Here is a 15804-nt window from a genome sequence, read left to right as displayed (position 1 = left end):
AAAATAATAATTCCTGTTTATGTATTGTTGATACTGATTTGCTTATGTATAGGATGCATTTTACCTTGTATAAGATCAATGCTAACTAAGATGATTTCCAATACATTTGTTAATTATGTACTTTTACAACAATATGACATGACTGAAATTACTGACATGACAGAAGCCTGTGTATAAATGACGCCTGCGCTGAAAATGTCAAGCATGAGGTGCATGGCTAGAATGTACTACATAGGAATAATTTGAGGCATAAAAATGACAAACAGGAGGGTTATGTCAGGGTGAATTGTTAAATATTGTCATTTTTATGTTTGCCATTTGTACATTGTTTTAATTCTGTGAAAGGAATTCTTTCTGTCCTCCCCTCCCCAGATTCTCGAGGTTCTAGGTGGGGGGGTCATTTTCGTGGTGGACACAGACGAGGCCTCCCTTGCGCAAATAATTGATCGATCGACTGTCTTGTTTTCTTCATGATGAATAAGTCTCTAGAATTAGCAGGGCTTGTGGAAACACAGACCCAACAAAAACGAAGCAATGTTCAATGTTCAATGTTCAAAGTTTTATGCCCTGGAGGCCAAGAGTTGTGTATAGAGAAGAAAATGACTTAGAAAAGGACATTTAAGGTCACATTTTGTCTAAGATGGGGAGAATTGTCCCATATGTGTTTATTTCTCTTCTCTTTTAAGAGGACATACGGAAGGCTTACATCCATTCCCTGAATCTGATGTTATTTATCTGTGTTCATAAATCTCCAACATCATTGGCTAAAACGCAGTGCCAAATGATGCCAAATGATGACAGAACCGGCACTGTTTCACACATGGCTGTAGACACTCACTGTTGCACCTCTCCCCTGACCTCCTCCATACACATTGGCCACACCTGGCATACCACAGCCTTTTCCTTGTTTCACTTCCTTGGGTTTTTGACAGATGACACACCTTCACATGTCCAGCTTCTTCAGATTTGTTAAAGACACATGGCGCACTCTCCTGAGATATAACTAGTGTTCATTTGAAGACTTGGTAGATTCAGCTAAAGAAATTGACTACATAGGTGTTTGCGTGCATAAAAAAACAAAAACACACAAACACATTCCTCAGTAGCTGATGTCCAATAAAATACTTCCAGAAAGACAACAGAACTACTGCTCAAGATCTCTTCAAAATTACAAGATAGTCTGGCTGCTTGGAAGCGAAACATAAAGAAAATGAGGGGTCACATCACTGGAAACTCATAGAATCAAAGAATCAAATTAAACATGTGGTTTAACATCAATTGAAAGGTAATCTGCCTCACCCTGGTGGGACAGTGTGGTGAGAAAATTAAAAGGTTACAGTCTGAAACCTGCTGTGTCACGGGACTCTTAGATGTATCACGTATCAATAAAAATATGAAACATCCAAACCATAGCTACGTCTAAGGACTAAATTTCTGCTTATGAGCAAAGAGGTCACAGTGTGTTTAGAGAGAGACAGAGAGAGAGAGAGAGAGAGAGAGAGAGAGAGAATCTTTATTCTTAATAAAGATTTGTTTTAATGATCTGATTTGTACACATCAGCATCACAATATAAGGAAATTGTGGTTTTTTTTTTTACTTATAATTTGATTATTTGTTAAATATTTAATCACATATTACTTCTGAGGACTATATTACACCCAGCCAGGACTCTAAATTTCAAAGCGAAACTTTAAATCAGGATACTTCATCTTCTTCTTGTAGTCTTCATCAAACTGCTCATTCTGGGCCACAGTGAAGTGGTTCTTCCAGTCACCAACTTTCCCTGGAGAAGGCAAAACATTTAGAATATTTGATTAAACTAATGATAAATGGAGCACACACTGATATAGATATAGATATAAAGAAAAAAAAATGCAGTTGTACCTTTTCTCATGAAAGGAGAAACCTCTTGGTTCATCACTGGAACTGTGGAATAGTTGGTCATCTTGTTTTGCTTCATGCTGTCAAACGCCACACTGGTTATGACTCTTTCCTTCTCTTCAGCTGAAGCAGAAATACCAAGGAAGGAACACAGTCGGTCTATTTCCTGTCCACAGTCCTGTTCACAAAAATATTGAAAATATTTCTTACTCTTAAAGGAACCCCAACAATTGTTTTTGTCCTTCGGGTCTATAGTTCTATATTCATCACTGTGGATTTGGTGTTTAAGAAAAAAAAGAATAAATCTGTTATTTATAGAGAGTCATTCTGAATTAAAAGAAGTCATTGGTGTCTTTGTGGAAAAGATATTTACTTGCATCCTCTTCAGGGAGTAACATGAGAAGACTGATACAGTGATGGCCCAAATATACACTTCTTTTCTATTGCTTTAATAAGTTTGATTCATGCTACTACTTGTACAGGAAATACTGTTACATCTTTTGTGTGCATTTCCACTTAACAAAAAGCTCTTATTTTCTGTCATTCACACTAATGGAAGAAACACAGCCTCAAACTTCAGACACAACTAAAAAAGTTTCTTTGAAGCAGTGCATGAGTGCAGTGATGGATGCATGCTTATTCAAATCCGGACTTCTGGGAGATCCGGATCCGGATCTCCCAGAAGTCTGCTTGTTGCGTAACACTCGCTGTAGCACACACGCTGCACAGCGTCCTGGAAATCTGCGAAGAATTACGCAGACTGTTGTACCCTTACATTCATACTGAGTCTGACAGTTCAAATATGAACACATGCACCAGTGATATAAAGTCACATGATTGGGGTTAAATAAGTTCATCCAAACTTGCCAGTAAAAATATCAAACAGGAAAAACAAGAAGTTTGATTGTTTTGTTGTGCTATGTATCCTGATACTGGTTTTCTGCCATGTTCTCGGCTCGCTGGTTTTTCTCAATCGCTGATTGGCTATAAATGTTAACCAAATTTTGCATAAGGCTTGAAAAAGCAGAACAAGAGCTCTCTCTTTCCCTCCCCCCTCGCTCTCTCTCATCTCTATCAGCACCAGCGTTAATTTGCAGCTGCTGTTGCAGTGCTGGTTATTGTTACTTGGATCCAGATATCTTGTTTATGGTTTTGGTTCTTTTTGTTTAGTTTTGCTAATAGTAGTTTGGGGATTAATATAGAATCCCGATCGCCAAGTGTCTGGTTGGTTGATGATCTTTCCCTTTTGTTTGTTTATGCCCCAGCTTCCCATCTCGGTCTTTTTATGTAATTATTTTTCTACTATTAAATATTTGTTGAACTATAAAAGCGCGCTGGCATTTCATATGTTAGGTCCCTCTGAGCCATGGCTTCAGGGATCATAACATGTTGCACGAAAGATAAAATACAATAATGACTGGGATAAAATGTAAATATATATATATATCACCAATCAACACAGCCACGAGGGGGCCACAAGCCAGAGTACTCCCAGTGCCGGTGTTCCCCGTCATAAATTGTACCCCCATCTTCGGTCGGGAAGGGCATCCGGCGTAAACCTTTGCCAAATCAAACATGATGATCATCAATTATGAGATTTCCATACCGGATCGGTCGGGGCCCAGGTTAACGACGACCACTTCCAGTGGTGTTGGTTACCAGGGTGCCGGCGGAAGCTATGTTACTATTGACCGAAGACAAAGGAAGAGCAGAGGGGGAAGGCGTGTTCAGAGGCAGCGAGAGAAAGAGAGGCAGGAATGCGGAGATGAAAGTAGGGACTTTAAATGTTGGGACTATAACTGGTTAAGGAAGAGAGCTGGATGATGTGATGGAGAGAAGGAAGGTAGATACTGTGTGCACAGGAGACCAGATGGAATCAAGGCGAGGAGCACTGAAGGTGGATTCAAGCTGCTCTACCATGGTGTAGATAGGAAGAGAAATGGAGTAGGAGTAATGTTGAAGGAAGAGTACATGAATAGTGTTGCAGAGGAGAAGAAGAAAGTGTCAGACAGGATCATAAGTTTGAAGCTGGAAATTGAAGGCATGATGTTGAATGTTGTCAATGTGTATGCCTCACAGGCTGGATGATAGAAGAGAAAGAGGAATTCTGGAGTAAGCTGGATGACTAAGCTTGATAACTGGAGCAGACGTCAATGGATATGTAAGTGAAGGGAGCAGGGGTAAAGAGAATGACAGATGGTGGTGGATATTGTGAAAAGGAAGGAAATGGCTATGGTAAACACATATTTCAGGAAGAGGGAGGGACACGGGATGACATATAAGAGTGGCCACAGACTATATCGTAAGCAGAAGGCGAAATCTGAAAGAGAAAGCTGTCTGCAAGGTGGTGACAAGGATAATGTAGCTAGGCAGTACTGGATATGGAAATTAAGATAAGGAAGCAAGTGAAGGTCAGAGGCAAGGATGTTGAAGAAGAAGGAATGTTGTGCAGAGTTCAGGGAGGAGTTGAGACAGGCTCTGGGTAGTAGAGAAGAGTTATCACATAACTGGGAAAGTACAGCTGAAGTTTTAAGGACAGAAGAAAGAAGGCAAGGACACTTGGTGGAGGAATGAAGACGTTCAGGAAAGTATTCAAAGGTAGAGTTTAATGAAGCAAAAATGGGATAAGTATAGAGATGAAGAAAGTAGTCAGGAGTACTGGGAGGCTGAGTGTATGGTTAAGGTGAAAAAAAGGGGAGAGAGGTGACAAAGGAAAAGAAAGAGGCCTGTAGCGAGCTGTAAGTGAGACTGGACAGGCAAAGAGATTGAACTGGAAAGGATGTGCAGCGGGTTAGGTTGATTAAGGATAGAGATGGAAATGTGCTACTGAGTTAAGCTAGTGTGCTGAGAAGATGGAAGGAGGATTTTGAGGAGCTTCCAAAGGATAAGTCAGGAGGAAGTGAGGGCAGCCCTAAAAAGAATGAAAAGTGGAAAGGCCGGTGGTCCAGATGACATACCTGTGGAGGTGTGGAGAAGTCTCGGACTTTTTAATCAGATTGTTTAACAAATATCTTGGAGAATGAGAGTCGCTTGAGGAATGGAGCAGAAGTGTACTGTACCACTTTTAAAGCACAAGGGTGATGTGCAGAGCTGTAGTAACTACAGAGAGATAAAGTTAATGAGTCATAGCATTAAGATATGTGAAATAACTGTGAATCTAAGTCAAGAACAGAGGAGATGATCAATGAGCAGCTATATGGCTTCTTGCTGAGACAGCACTGCAGATGTTTCTCTTGAAGGTGTTGATAGAGAAGTGTAGAAAAACATGCAGAAGGACTTTCACTGTGTCTTTATGGATCTGGAGACAGCATTTAATATGGTGCCAAGAGAGGAATTGTGGTACTGCATGAGAAAGTCAGGAGTGACAGAGAAGTATGTGACATTTATGAAGACATTGAGATAGTAGTGAGCAGTGGAGCTGGAGTGACAGTTAGGATTAAGGCAGGGGTGGGATTACACCCCACTCAGGGATCAGCTCACAGTCCCTTCTTGTTTGTAGTGGTCATGGGACTGAAAGCTGAACTGCTGACAGATGAGGTTAGATGTGAGTCTTCATGGACTATGATATGACCTGTAGGGAGAATAGGGAGGAGGTAGAAGAGAGCCTGGGGAAGGTGGAGATATGCTCTGGAGAGAAGAGGAAATATAGTCAACAGAAGCAACCAGTAGAATACTGTGAATGAGAGGGAGACACATGGGCAAGTTTAAATACATGGGGTCAATCATCCAAGGGAAAGGATGGTATAAAGAGAGATGAAGAGTTTCACAGGTGATTTGTGACAGAAGGATAACAATAAGACTATGATGTATAGTTTGATGTTAGTGGCATTACAGAAAGAAGACTGGAGGCTGTGGTTGGTTAGAGAGTAAAAGCTGAGATTCTTTGGATATGTGCAGAGGAGGGATAGTGGACATGTTGGGCAGAGGATGTTGAATGTGAACTGGGCAGGGCAGGATGAAAAGAGGAAGACCACAGAGAAGATTCATGGATGTTGAGAAGGAGGACATTGCTACAGTTCTACTTCGTAGAAAGACAAAGCTTCGTCATAAGTTCACCGTATGTCTCAAGAGAAAGTTAAGCTCAATGGTTAAAGTTTAATTTCAGTCACAATCATTGTTTATGGTCCTGATTTATATCTATGAGCATAACATCGTGGATACATGGCCTCCACTAAGTCTTTATGTTATATAGTTGTATAGTTATGTTGATAAAATTAAAAATTAATTTCTTGACACAAATATCACATCAGAGCTCCATCATGCCCATCCATATTTCATAAAGACACAGTCTGTGTATTTCTTGTTCAGATCCCTGTTCATATTAAAGAGTTTCATCATCAAAAGGTTGTGGCACAAGTAGAAGAGACATACTGGCGATTTTTTAAAAATTCTTTATTATTCTGGTTAAACCTCAGTGTCAATGAATTGTTTTTCATTTTTTGTTATTTATATGCATCTGCATCACAGTGGAAGAAAATGACATAAATCAAGAATAACATTTGATTTTTCTTAACTTACATCAGATCAGAACTCCATCATGCCCAGCTGGGGCTTTAAATTTCAAATCTAAACTTTAAATCAGGATTCTTCATCTTCTTCTTGTAGTCTTCATCAAACTGCTCATTCTGGGCCACAGTGAAGTGGTTCTTCCAGTCACCAACTTTCCCTGGAGAAGGAGAACATTCAGAGTATTTGAATAACCTAATGATAAATGGAGCACACACTGATATAAATATAGAGAAAAAAAATGTTGCCCAGCAGGAAGTTGTACCTTTTCTCATGAAAGGAGACACCTCTTGTTTCAACTCTGGAATTGTAGTATAGTTGGTCATCTTGTTTTGTTTCATGCTGTCAAACGTCACACTGGCTCTGACTCTTTCCTTCTCTTCAGGTGATGGAGACAAACCAAGGAAGGAACACAGTCGGTCTATTTCTTGCTCAGAGTCCTGTTCACATTAAAATTAGATATGATTTTTTTCTACCCTTTTGTGTTTCCTAAATTTCAGAACCTTTAGATTAACATGCAATTAATTAATTAACTTTATCTGTGGTTTAGTAATGTTGATAATAGATAAATACTCACTTGTAGCACATTCATAAATGTTTAAACTTTTGGTAATAAGTCTACAAGGTTTACAACAAATCATTGATCCAATACAGTCCACACAGACGGTTAGCATCTCAGGCTAAAAACTGATATGTTGCCAGGAACACAAGAGGAAAAATTTTGCTGGCTGACTGGCCAGGTCCCACATTTTAGTGTGCATATGTGTATGCTGAGTGGGGATTTCCCCTTCACATAGCAGAGATGTTTGCTGGATGAGGATTTGGTGGAAAATAGTGTGTTCTCTATTTGTTACTTATGCATCAAAAATGATTAAATTAACAAAATATATTGGACATGGTTTAGAGAAATTTTTGCAATCAGTGAATTTCAGAGATACCAAACATTATAAAGTCTGTTCACGAGTCATAGCTTTTTTTCTTTGTACACCCGTCTGCAGCTCTGGCTGGCTTTTCTTGCACTGTGGAATTAAACTGCACACCAGCCAGTACTCGAAGAACAAATAAAATACAACCTGGTTTAAGAAATATTACCATGTATCATCATAAAAATGTAGTAATTGGATTAGAATATTGATGCATGTCATTTTTAGACAGTATTTCTGAGTTGAACTGAGAGTTTGGTTTGGCATTTTATGCATCTTCTAAAAGTTGTGTGATGATTAAACAAAGTGTTAGAGCTCAGTTGGAAATGGCACACATGTTAGCCCACCTCACCTCAATCAAATCTTCATAGAACATGTAGTGGAGATTTGAATAACTTTGCTTCTTCTCCCACCAGCCGTTCACATGGTTATACCAGGATCCAAAAACCCCTGAAGCCACAGAACAATACACAAAGAAATGTTTGTACAGGAAATGAAATAGTGTGGTCTCTTTGCTGTAAAACTACACTGAACTCACTCTTTCCCTCCATGAAACCCTGCAGATAGCTGCTCCAGTCTCCTGGTTCTGGCTGGATAAGGTTCATGCGGTCAAAGTGGAAATAGGACACTGCATTGTCCTTTGCATTGCGGGCCACATAGACCACCTACAGAAAAAGATAAAACTAATTTATGGTCTGGGAGTTTCATAAATCCCGTGGCTATGGGTGTTTGTGCAAGACCTTGCAGCGCTGCTCCCAGAAGGACTTTGGTACAAACTGGACTGGTAGATGAGTTTTAATGAGACGAGGAGTGGTGGGAAGTTTGTCTGCCAAGTCTGCACCTGAATTATCAGGAGGATTAGATACCACAGGTTAATATAGCTAAACATTGTAAATGTCTGATGTATTTTAAAGTGACAGTGGACACGCGATTCAACCTAAAGGTAGAGAAGGTACGCAGATCTCCAGGAACGGAACTCTGTCATGAACAGGGATGGATGTCTGACGGTCTGGACTCATGTTCCCAAAATACAGAAGATCTAGGATGTAAGAGACCCATGTTGTTCCTGAAGTTGAAATGGACAAAATGTTTTATGTTTAGCTGTAAACATACAGTGGCTTTCAAAATATTCAGTCCCCTTGAACTTTTCCACATTTTGTCACATTACAGCCACAAACATGAATCAATTTTATTGGAATTCCACGTGAAAGACCAACACAAAGTGGTGTACACGTGAGAAGTGGAACGAAAATCATACATGATTCATTTTTTACAAATAAATAACTGAAAAGTGGGGTGTGCGTACTCGGACATCAATGCAAAATTGTTTATGAACACACACACAAAAAAATACTATGATTACATAAGCTCCATACTCTTATATACAAATCAGTACCTGCTTTAGGGTAAGTTGCGATAAGAATATCATCCGGTCTTGCTTTGAAGTTCTGTACATTGTCCCAATTGTCAGTGAAGACGTTGGTCATGGAGACTCCATTGAAGTCAAACAGTTGTGGGCGAGGTGGCAGCTCCATCTGTGAGAATGATTTGCCCTTAAAATCAAAGTGTATGTCGTGTTTTCTCCAGTCCTTACTTGTGCAACAACATAAAGCTATGCTTAAAACATGTATAACAACTGCGTAGGCTGACTTCTCCCCCCACAGATCAGAAGTGATATTTTTAACTTCCATCGGTCTAGAAAACATGATGCTTTTTTGTTCCATAAGAGAGGCACTGGAAGTTAAAAAAAAAAAAAGGTCCTTGGGAACTGTCCTCATTTAAAAAAAACTGTTTGTGGGTCTTGGCTTGAAATAACAGATTATCTGCAAAAGTAAATCCTTAAATCTGTATTATTTTTAACGGCCAGCAGAGGGAGGTTTTTGGCAGAAAGTGGCACGATAGCACAGAAGTGTAAAAGAAAATCACTCTAATCATAATGTATGCCTTCATTTAACACTTTATGTTATAAATAAAATAAAAATTTAAACAGTATATGCTTCATGCTGTGGACTATTGACTGATTATCGTCATGCAGTGGCAGATGTAGCTCTAGCTTGTGACCTCAGGTTTTAAACATCAGAGGTGATGAACAAAATGCTAAACTGGAATTTTCATGTTAAAGGCACCTCTGATATACATTTAATGGCAGTGACTCAGTTTAAAGATCAGTTTAAGGATCAGAATCACATCCAGTTTCTCGTTTTAATAACAGATCTGATAATCTGATAAAGTGTAAATCCCCGTGTTAGAGTTTGCTAATCTAAGATTCTGGAGCTGCTGTCTCTGCTTGATCCTGCACCACTAATCAGCTCTACAGTAATTATACCTGTAAGTTCACCAACACCACCTTTGCCACTTTAACCTTTGTGACTGCAGTGTTACTGCTTTTTAGTTTTTATGTTTTTACTAGGACTGCTCCTGCTTGAGTCTGCCTCAGCCATCTGTTGGTTTACTGACGTGGTTTTGTGTTGCTTTAAACTAACTTAACATTATTTTGAAATTGTGAATATTGGGCATATTGACATGATGCAAGATGGTATAACGAGTCATCAGTAAAATTAAACTAGTAATTGCAATAAAAAAATCAGTAGTTAATGTAATAATAATTATTAATTGGCTGATGATTTGAGGGTTAAAAGAGATTTATAAAAATAATAAATAAATAATAAATAACAGCTTGCCATACAACCAGAGGTCAAAATACACACTGCAGCATTGGTAAAACTGAGAAACACAAGAATTACAACATTTTCCTTTCACCTGTGTTCACCAACCACACTAAGCAAGACACATGGTGAAATTTAAAGAATAACTTAATTACTATTCAAATTTTAAAAAAAAGAAAAGATAATAAACATTTATATTTATTTTCTTTTTTAAATAAATAACTTGTATATAAAGTAAAAACCACAGATTTATTGTTGGGAACTAAACATTATGAAGCTTGCTTACCTTCTTGCGTTCCTCCTACTGACTGACATAATCTTGAAATTGTGAACAAGAGGCGTGACTCGCCGGTTTAACCATTAATTTCAGCAATGACTCAGACATATAGTGAGTGAGCATGAAGTTAAAAAAATTAGATTTTTCTGGCCATTTACGCCTAATAAAAACAAAAAAGCACCACAGTTTTAAAACATACACATCTTTCAGTCTAGCATGTTTTGTTCTAGTGAATATTACTTGATGTACTACACACTCACCAAGCTGAGAATTTCTGTACTGCAGTTGGGTCTGGATCTTCCAGAAGAAAGAAATCTGTTTGTTGCACAACGTTCACTTTAACACACTGCACAACTTCCTTAGATGTGTGTCTGTGAGTATTACTGTTCAAACATGAACACAATAGTATACAGGGAGATCAGACCAAAGAAAAAAGCAACCAAACCTGTATAAGTGCACAGGTCTTATGAAAGGCGACACACTCTGGTTCATTGTTTGGAAGGTGGAGTAGTCGGTCATTTTGTTTTGATTTATATTGTCAAAGGTCACACCGGCTCTGGCTGTTTTCTTTTTCTTCAGCTTATGGAGACAAACCAAGGAAGGAACACAGTCGGCCTATTCTTTGGCCAAAGTCCCGTTTACATTGAAAAGTTTCAGCATCAGCCTTGTTTTGAAGAAGTGCAACAGAGGTTTTCATTATATTTTAAAAGGCTGTATGTAATTATTCTGAACATCCCAACATAACAATAAGAAGATGAGAAGATTGAGAGTGCTAGCCAAAATAAAGTGTAAACTCTTTTCGACTTCTTTTGCTTGATTCATACCAGGTCTGTGTGTTGTGTCTGTATTTACAACTCTATTTACCATATACCTTTTTATTCTTTATTTGTTGCTAAATGGTTATGTAGTATTTAGTTGTTGTTTTTTAATAGTGAAGTTAAGGGCAGATGTGAAGATGAATGGTTATTTGTCTCCCCGTGTCACTCTCAATGATGACTATTATCTGTGTGTGCAAGTGCAAAAACAGCTAAACGAATGTCAGTTGAGTTATGGTTAATTCTGATGATCCATACATATATTTGTATTTATTTGTTGGGACATGCACACATCTGTTCAATGCTCCATCGTGCCTAGCTGAGCCTTTTAATGCCAAACCCAGTAGTATAAATTCAGATAAACCAGGTTAAATCGGTTAATTCAATGCTATCAGTAAAAATCACAAACAGTTTTGGTTATTTTGTTGCACAAAACATTAAACACACTACTGAACAGCATGCTATCCAAGGATAATAATAATAACAGACATTTTTGCATCTCTTTGAATACAATCAAAATGGGAGCATATCAAATAAGAAAATCAAATCAATTTAAGTTAATACGTTATTTGGCACCATGGTGGTGTGTTGGTTAGCACTGTTGCTTCACCCTATGATAGCTGAGATAGGCTCGACAACCCTGAACTGGATAAGCGGAAAAGCTTTGTAATATAGGAATACTAATACTACAATAGGGATACTAATTAATCTGTCTCAACACTTTGTTTATCCTCAACTAGTTAACTTCAGAGCTTCATCACGCTCAGCCAGGGCTCTAAATTTTACAGCGAAACTTTAGATCAGGATTCTTCATCTTCTTCTTGTAGTCTTCATCAAACTGCTCATTCTGAGCCACAGTGAAGTGGTTCTTCCAGTCACCAACTTTCCCTGGAGAAAGAGAACATTATTTGATCAATCCCACAGTCATACTTGTCCTGTACGGTGGGTGAGAGTGCGTGAGTAAATGGTCTGTGTGTGTGTGTGTGTGTGTGTGTGTGTGTGTGTGTGTGTGTGTGTGTGTGTGTGTGTGTGTGGCTGGGGCTGGCACCACAGTTCATCCAGATCACAGTTCTGATCACAAAAGCTGCCAGACGGGACAGGGTGTAAAAAAAAGTGTATTTGATCAGCACTACTGGACTGATCAAATACTGAGAAACAAATGTTGCCCAGCAGGCAGTTGTACCTTTTCTCATGAAAGGAGACACCTCTTGGTTCATCACAGGAACTGTGGAATAGTTGGTCATCTTGTTTTGTTTCATGCTGTCAAACGTCACACTGGCTCTGACTCTTTCCTTCTCTTCAACTGAAGGAGACAAACCAAGGAAGGAACACAGTCGGTCTATTTCTTTTTCATAGTCCTGTTAACATTAATATTGAAAATATGAATACGTTTAGAAGGGACAGTTCACTCCAACATGAAATGTATGTTTTTTTCTTCTTCTGCTCTCTAGTGCTATTTATTCATAGCACTAAGGAAAACATAAATTGACATGTGAAAACACATTTTAGTTGTCTGTGTCTTTGTTCATTCTCTGTGAATTTTCAATTTAAAGATGTCAGACCATTCTTTGTATTTTATTTATTATTATTAAACCTCGTATCTGAGGTTTTCTTTTTTTGCAGTTTATGCATCAGAAACAATTCAGCGAACTACAGTTTTCAGACATAACCCAATCTTTGCCAAATCAAATATGCAGATTTTCAAAATTAAGATTTCCATACCAAACAGGTCAGGGGCTGGGTTAACAATAAACGCCTATCGATTGGTTAGGCGGGCGGTTAAGGATAGAGACAGAAATGTATTAACAAGAGGAGAATATGCTGAGTTAATGAATGAAGAGAAGAGAGGAAGGAGATTGGATTGAGGACTTATAGTGAATCAGGACATGCAGAAGAAGTAGTGCATCTATGAAGTGGATGAAGAGTGGAAAGGCAGATGGTCCAGATGACATACCTGTGGCGGTATGGAGATGTCAACGAGAGAGAGGAGTGGACTTTTTAATGAAATTGTTTAACATCTTGGAGAGTGAGAGTTGCCTGAGAAATGGAGAAGATGTGTTTTCAAGAACAAGGGGGATATACAGAGCTGTGGTAACTACAGAGGGATAAAGTTAATGATCCATAGCATGAACATATGGGAAAGAGTGACTGAAGCTAGATTAAGAAGAGAGGACACGATCAACGAGCAGCAGTGAGAGCAGCAGACAGAGCACTACAGATGTAATGTTTGCTTGGAGATTGTTAATGTAGAAGTGTAGAGAAGGTCAAAAGTAGTTGCTCTCTATCTTTATGGATGTGGAGAAGGCATATGTGGGTGTCAAGAGAGGAACTGTGGTACTCTATGAGGAATTCAGGGGAGGCACAGTAGTTTTTGTGGTGGTGCACAACATTTATGAGGACAGTAAGTCGGTCAGTAGGTATGACTGACCGACAAATAGGTTCAAGATGCAAATTATTTCAGGGACTGACTTTGTGTCACTTTTTGTTTGCAATGGATGGACAGGCTGACACAGTGGATCATCTCCCCTATCCCTAGCATCCTCCTCTATCATACACACATGTCCTCTTTTACTAAATCCATGAATACTCTTTGTGGTTTTCATATTTTCCTCCTGCCTGGCAGCCTCATGTTTAACATCCTTTGTTATATGATAATTTTAAATATTAAGATCTCTGTCAAAAATGGCACACATGTTAGCCAAATTTACTGTACCTCGATCAAATCTTCATAGAACATGTAGTGAAAATTTGAATGACTTTGCTTCTTCTCCCACCAGCCATTCACATGGTCATACCATGATCCAAAAACCTCTGGAGACACAGAACAACACACAAAGGAATGTTTATACAGGAAATGTGATAATATTTTTTGTCCTTAACTCTAAAAGTAAATTAAACTCACTCTTTCCCGCCATGAAGTCCTGCAGGAAGGTGCTCCAGTCTCCTGGTTCTGGCATGCCACCGTTCATGCGTTCAAAGTGAAAATAGGACACTGCATTGTCTTTTGCATTGCGGGCCACATAGACCACCTACAAAAAGAGGAAACACTGAATTATACTCTGTGGGTTTCATAAATCCCATGTCTCTATGACTACAGGTATGTGTGCACAGCTTTTACCCTGCAGCGCTGCTCCCAGAAGGACTTTGGTACAAACTGGACTGGTAGATGAGTTTTAATGAGACGAGGAGTGGTGGGAAGTTTGTCTGCCAAATCGGTACCTGAGTAAGGTAGAGATAAGAAGGAACCGTTTGCAACAGAACATGCAAAGATAGATTTCTTTATATACCACAGATCAACAAAATTAATTGCCCAAACATTGTGCTTTTGAGGTGCTATGACTAACTTAACAGATTTACACACCAATAAAACTGCCAGAAGCATCACAAAGCTATTGAACAAGGCTGTATTTGTAGCTGTAGCTATTTGTAACCTGATTCAGAAAGTTTTTTGAATATCCTTTTGACTAAACAGTTCTAATGACAAATAAGTACACCAAAGTGAAATTAGGACATGGACCTTTTGGTTCTGGTCTAATACAAATATGGCTAATTGAAGGTGGTCACAAGATTCAACCTGAAGGTAGAAAAGGTACGTAGAGCTCCAGAAAGGGCACTCTGTCATAAAGAGGGATGGATGTTTGACGGTCTGGACCCATGTGCCCAAAATACAGAAGATCTATGATGTAAGAGACCCATGTGGTTCCTGGGTGCAAAACAGATAAATGCATATTGTTTGGTGTGATATCAGCACATGATGATATAAGCCCCATAATCCAAATGAACACAGTCAGATAGCATCCTTATAGTGTCTTTTAGCCAACGCACACTGTAAAGTCTGAAGCCTATAAACTTGCACGTTAACATTACAATGGGAAAACATTATTTAAAAAGCACTAACAATTTTATAACCTAAGTAAGTAAGTAACTAACTAACAAACCTGCTTTAGGGTACGTAGCGATAAGAATATCATCTGGTCTTGCTTTGAAGTTCTGTACGTTGTCCCAGTTGTCAGTGAAAGCGTTGGTCATGGAGACTCCATGGAAGTCAAACAGTTGTGGCCGATGTAGCACCTCCATCTGTAAGAATGACTTGTTTTTTCATGTTTTCCCCATCCTTCTGCTACTTAAGTTAATAAGTTATGTTTTGCAACCTCTGGTTTTTAAAACCAGAGTTGATGACTATGCTGAAACTAGAAGTTTCATTGGGACTCTTTTGGTCACACACTGTTGTAGCTCATCTGTGATTTAAAGTCAAGGAAGAATCCAGGTGCTTGATTTGGTTTCTTCTTTTAATAAGAGATCTGATGAAGGTCTGCATTAATCTATTAATTCAACATTCTGGAGTTGCTGTCTTTGCTTTTTGTTTGGTTGTTGTTTCCAGGTTTAGTGGAGACTATTTGTTCCTGCACCACTAATAAGTCCTACTGAAATTATACCTCTAACTTACCATCATCACCTTTGCCAGTTTAACCTTTGCAACTGTAGTGTTTTCTTTTTTATGAGAGCATTTATGTTTTTACTATTCACTTTCTGATTGCAGTTTGGACCTTGTCTGTCTGGATTCTGCCTGAGCTTTGTGTTGCTCACCTTGCTTTTTTGTTTGTTGTACTAGCTTAATAAAACTCTGAATAATATTAACATTGCTCTGTGAATATCGGTCATGTTAGTCACAAAGAGGTTCATTCAAGTAAGTGCAAAAACAGTCAGCTGACAGTACAATAATGATAAATAATAA

The 15804-nt window shown here is 38.7% G+C and overlaps 2 protein-coding genes across 3 annotated transcripts; both read right to left on the bottom strand.

The window, feature by feature from the left end:
- Positions 1 to 1366: 1366 nt before the first annotated feature.
- On the bottom strand, positions 1367 to 10492 carry LOC146494579 (cytosolic sulfotransferase 2-like). Of its 2 annotated transcripts, none has more exons than XM_085146944.1 (8): positions 10264 to 10492; positions 8708 to 8864; positions 8249 to 8377; positions 8052 to 8152; positions 7850 to 7976; positions 7664 to 7761; positions 1886 to 2060; positions 1367 to 1784 (listed from the first exon to the last, which is right to left on the bottom strand). In XM_085146944.1, the coding sequence occupies exons 2-8, from the start codon at positions 8844 to 8846 to the stop codon at positions 1672 to 1674; spliced, it is 882 nt and encodes a 293-aa protein (XP_085003070.1). In that variant the 5' UTR covers positions 8847 to 8864; positions 10264 to 10492; the 3' UTR covers positions 1367 to 1671. The 2 variants fall into 2 exon arrangements, with proteins under 2 accessions (XP_085003070.1, XP_085003069.1); XM_085146943.1 differs by lacking the exons at positions 1367 to 1784; positions 1886 to 2060 and adding exons at positions 6262 to 6548; positions 6654 to 6828 and having other exon boundaries at positions 10264 to 10482.
- A 256-nt stretch (positions 10493 to 10748) lies between these two features.
- On the bottom strand, positions 10749 to 15623 carry LOC146494578 (cytosolic sulfotransferase 3-like). Its single transcript, XM_085146951.1, has 7 exons — positions 15008 to 15623; positions 14644 to 14772; positions 14188 to 14288; positions 13972 to 14098; positions 13783 to 13880; positions 12253 to 12427; positions 10749 to 11957 (listed from the first exon to the last, which is right to left on the bottom strand). Exons 1-7 carry the CDS (start codon positions 15144 to 15146, stop codon positions 11845 to 11847), a joined length of 882 nt encoding a protein of 293 aa, XP_085003077.1. The 5' UTR covers positions 15147 to 15623; the 3' UTR covers positions 10749 to 11844.
- Positions 15624 to 15804: the final 181 nt, after the last annotated feature.

The sequence above is a fragment of the Neolamprologus multifasciatus genome, chromosome 20, assembly GCF_963576455.1.
Source record: "Neolamprologus multifasciatus chromosome 20, fNeoMul1.2, whole genome shotgun sequence".
Classification (NCBI taxonomy): domain Eukaryota; kingdom Metazoa; phylum Chordata; class Actinopteri; order Cichliformes; family Cichlidae; genus Neolamprologus; species Neolamprologus multifasciatus.
The sequence above is the reverse complement of the archived record's forward strand: the minus strand, read 5'-3'. Positions and strand labels throughout refer to the sequence as shown.

Coding starts and splice junctions, on each gene's coding strand:
- LOC146494579 (XM_085146944.1), bottom strand. CDS start 8,846: ATGGAGCTGCCACCTCGCCCACAACTGTTTGACTTCAATGGAGTCTCC. Junction 8,153..8,248: donor CGTACCTTCTCTACCTTTAG/GTTGAATCGCGT, acceptor CTGATAATTCAG/GTGCAGACTTGGCAGACAAA. Junction 7,762..7,849: donor GGGTTTCATGGAGGGAAAGA/GTGAGTTCAGTG, acceptor CTGTGGCTTCAG/GGGTTTTTGGATCCTGGTAT.
- LOC146494578 (XM_085146951.1), bottom strand. CDS start 15,146: ATGGAGGTGCTACATCGGCCACAACTGTTTGACTTCCATGGAGTCTCC. Junction 14,099..14,187: donor TCTGGGAGCAGCGCTGCAGG/GTAAAAGCTGTG, acceptor CTCTTTTTGTAG/GTGGTCTATGTGGCCCGCAA. Junction 12,428..13,782: donor TCTATGAAGATTTGATCGAG/GTACAGTAAATT, acceptor TAATGTTAACAG/GACTATGAAAAAGAAATAGA.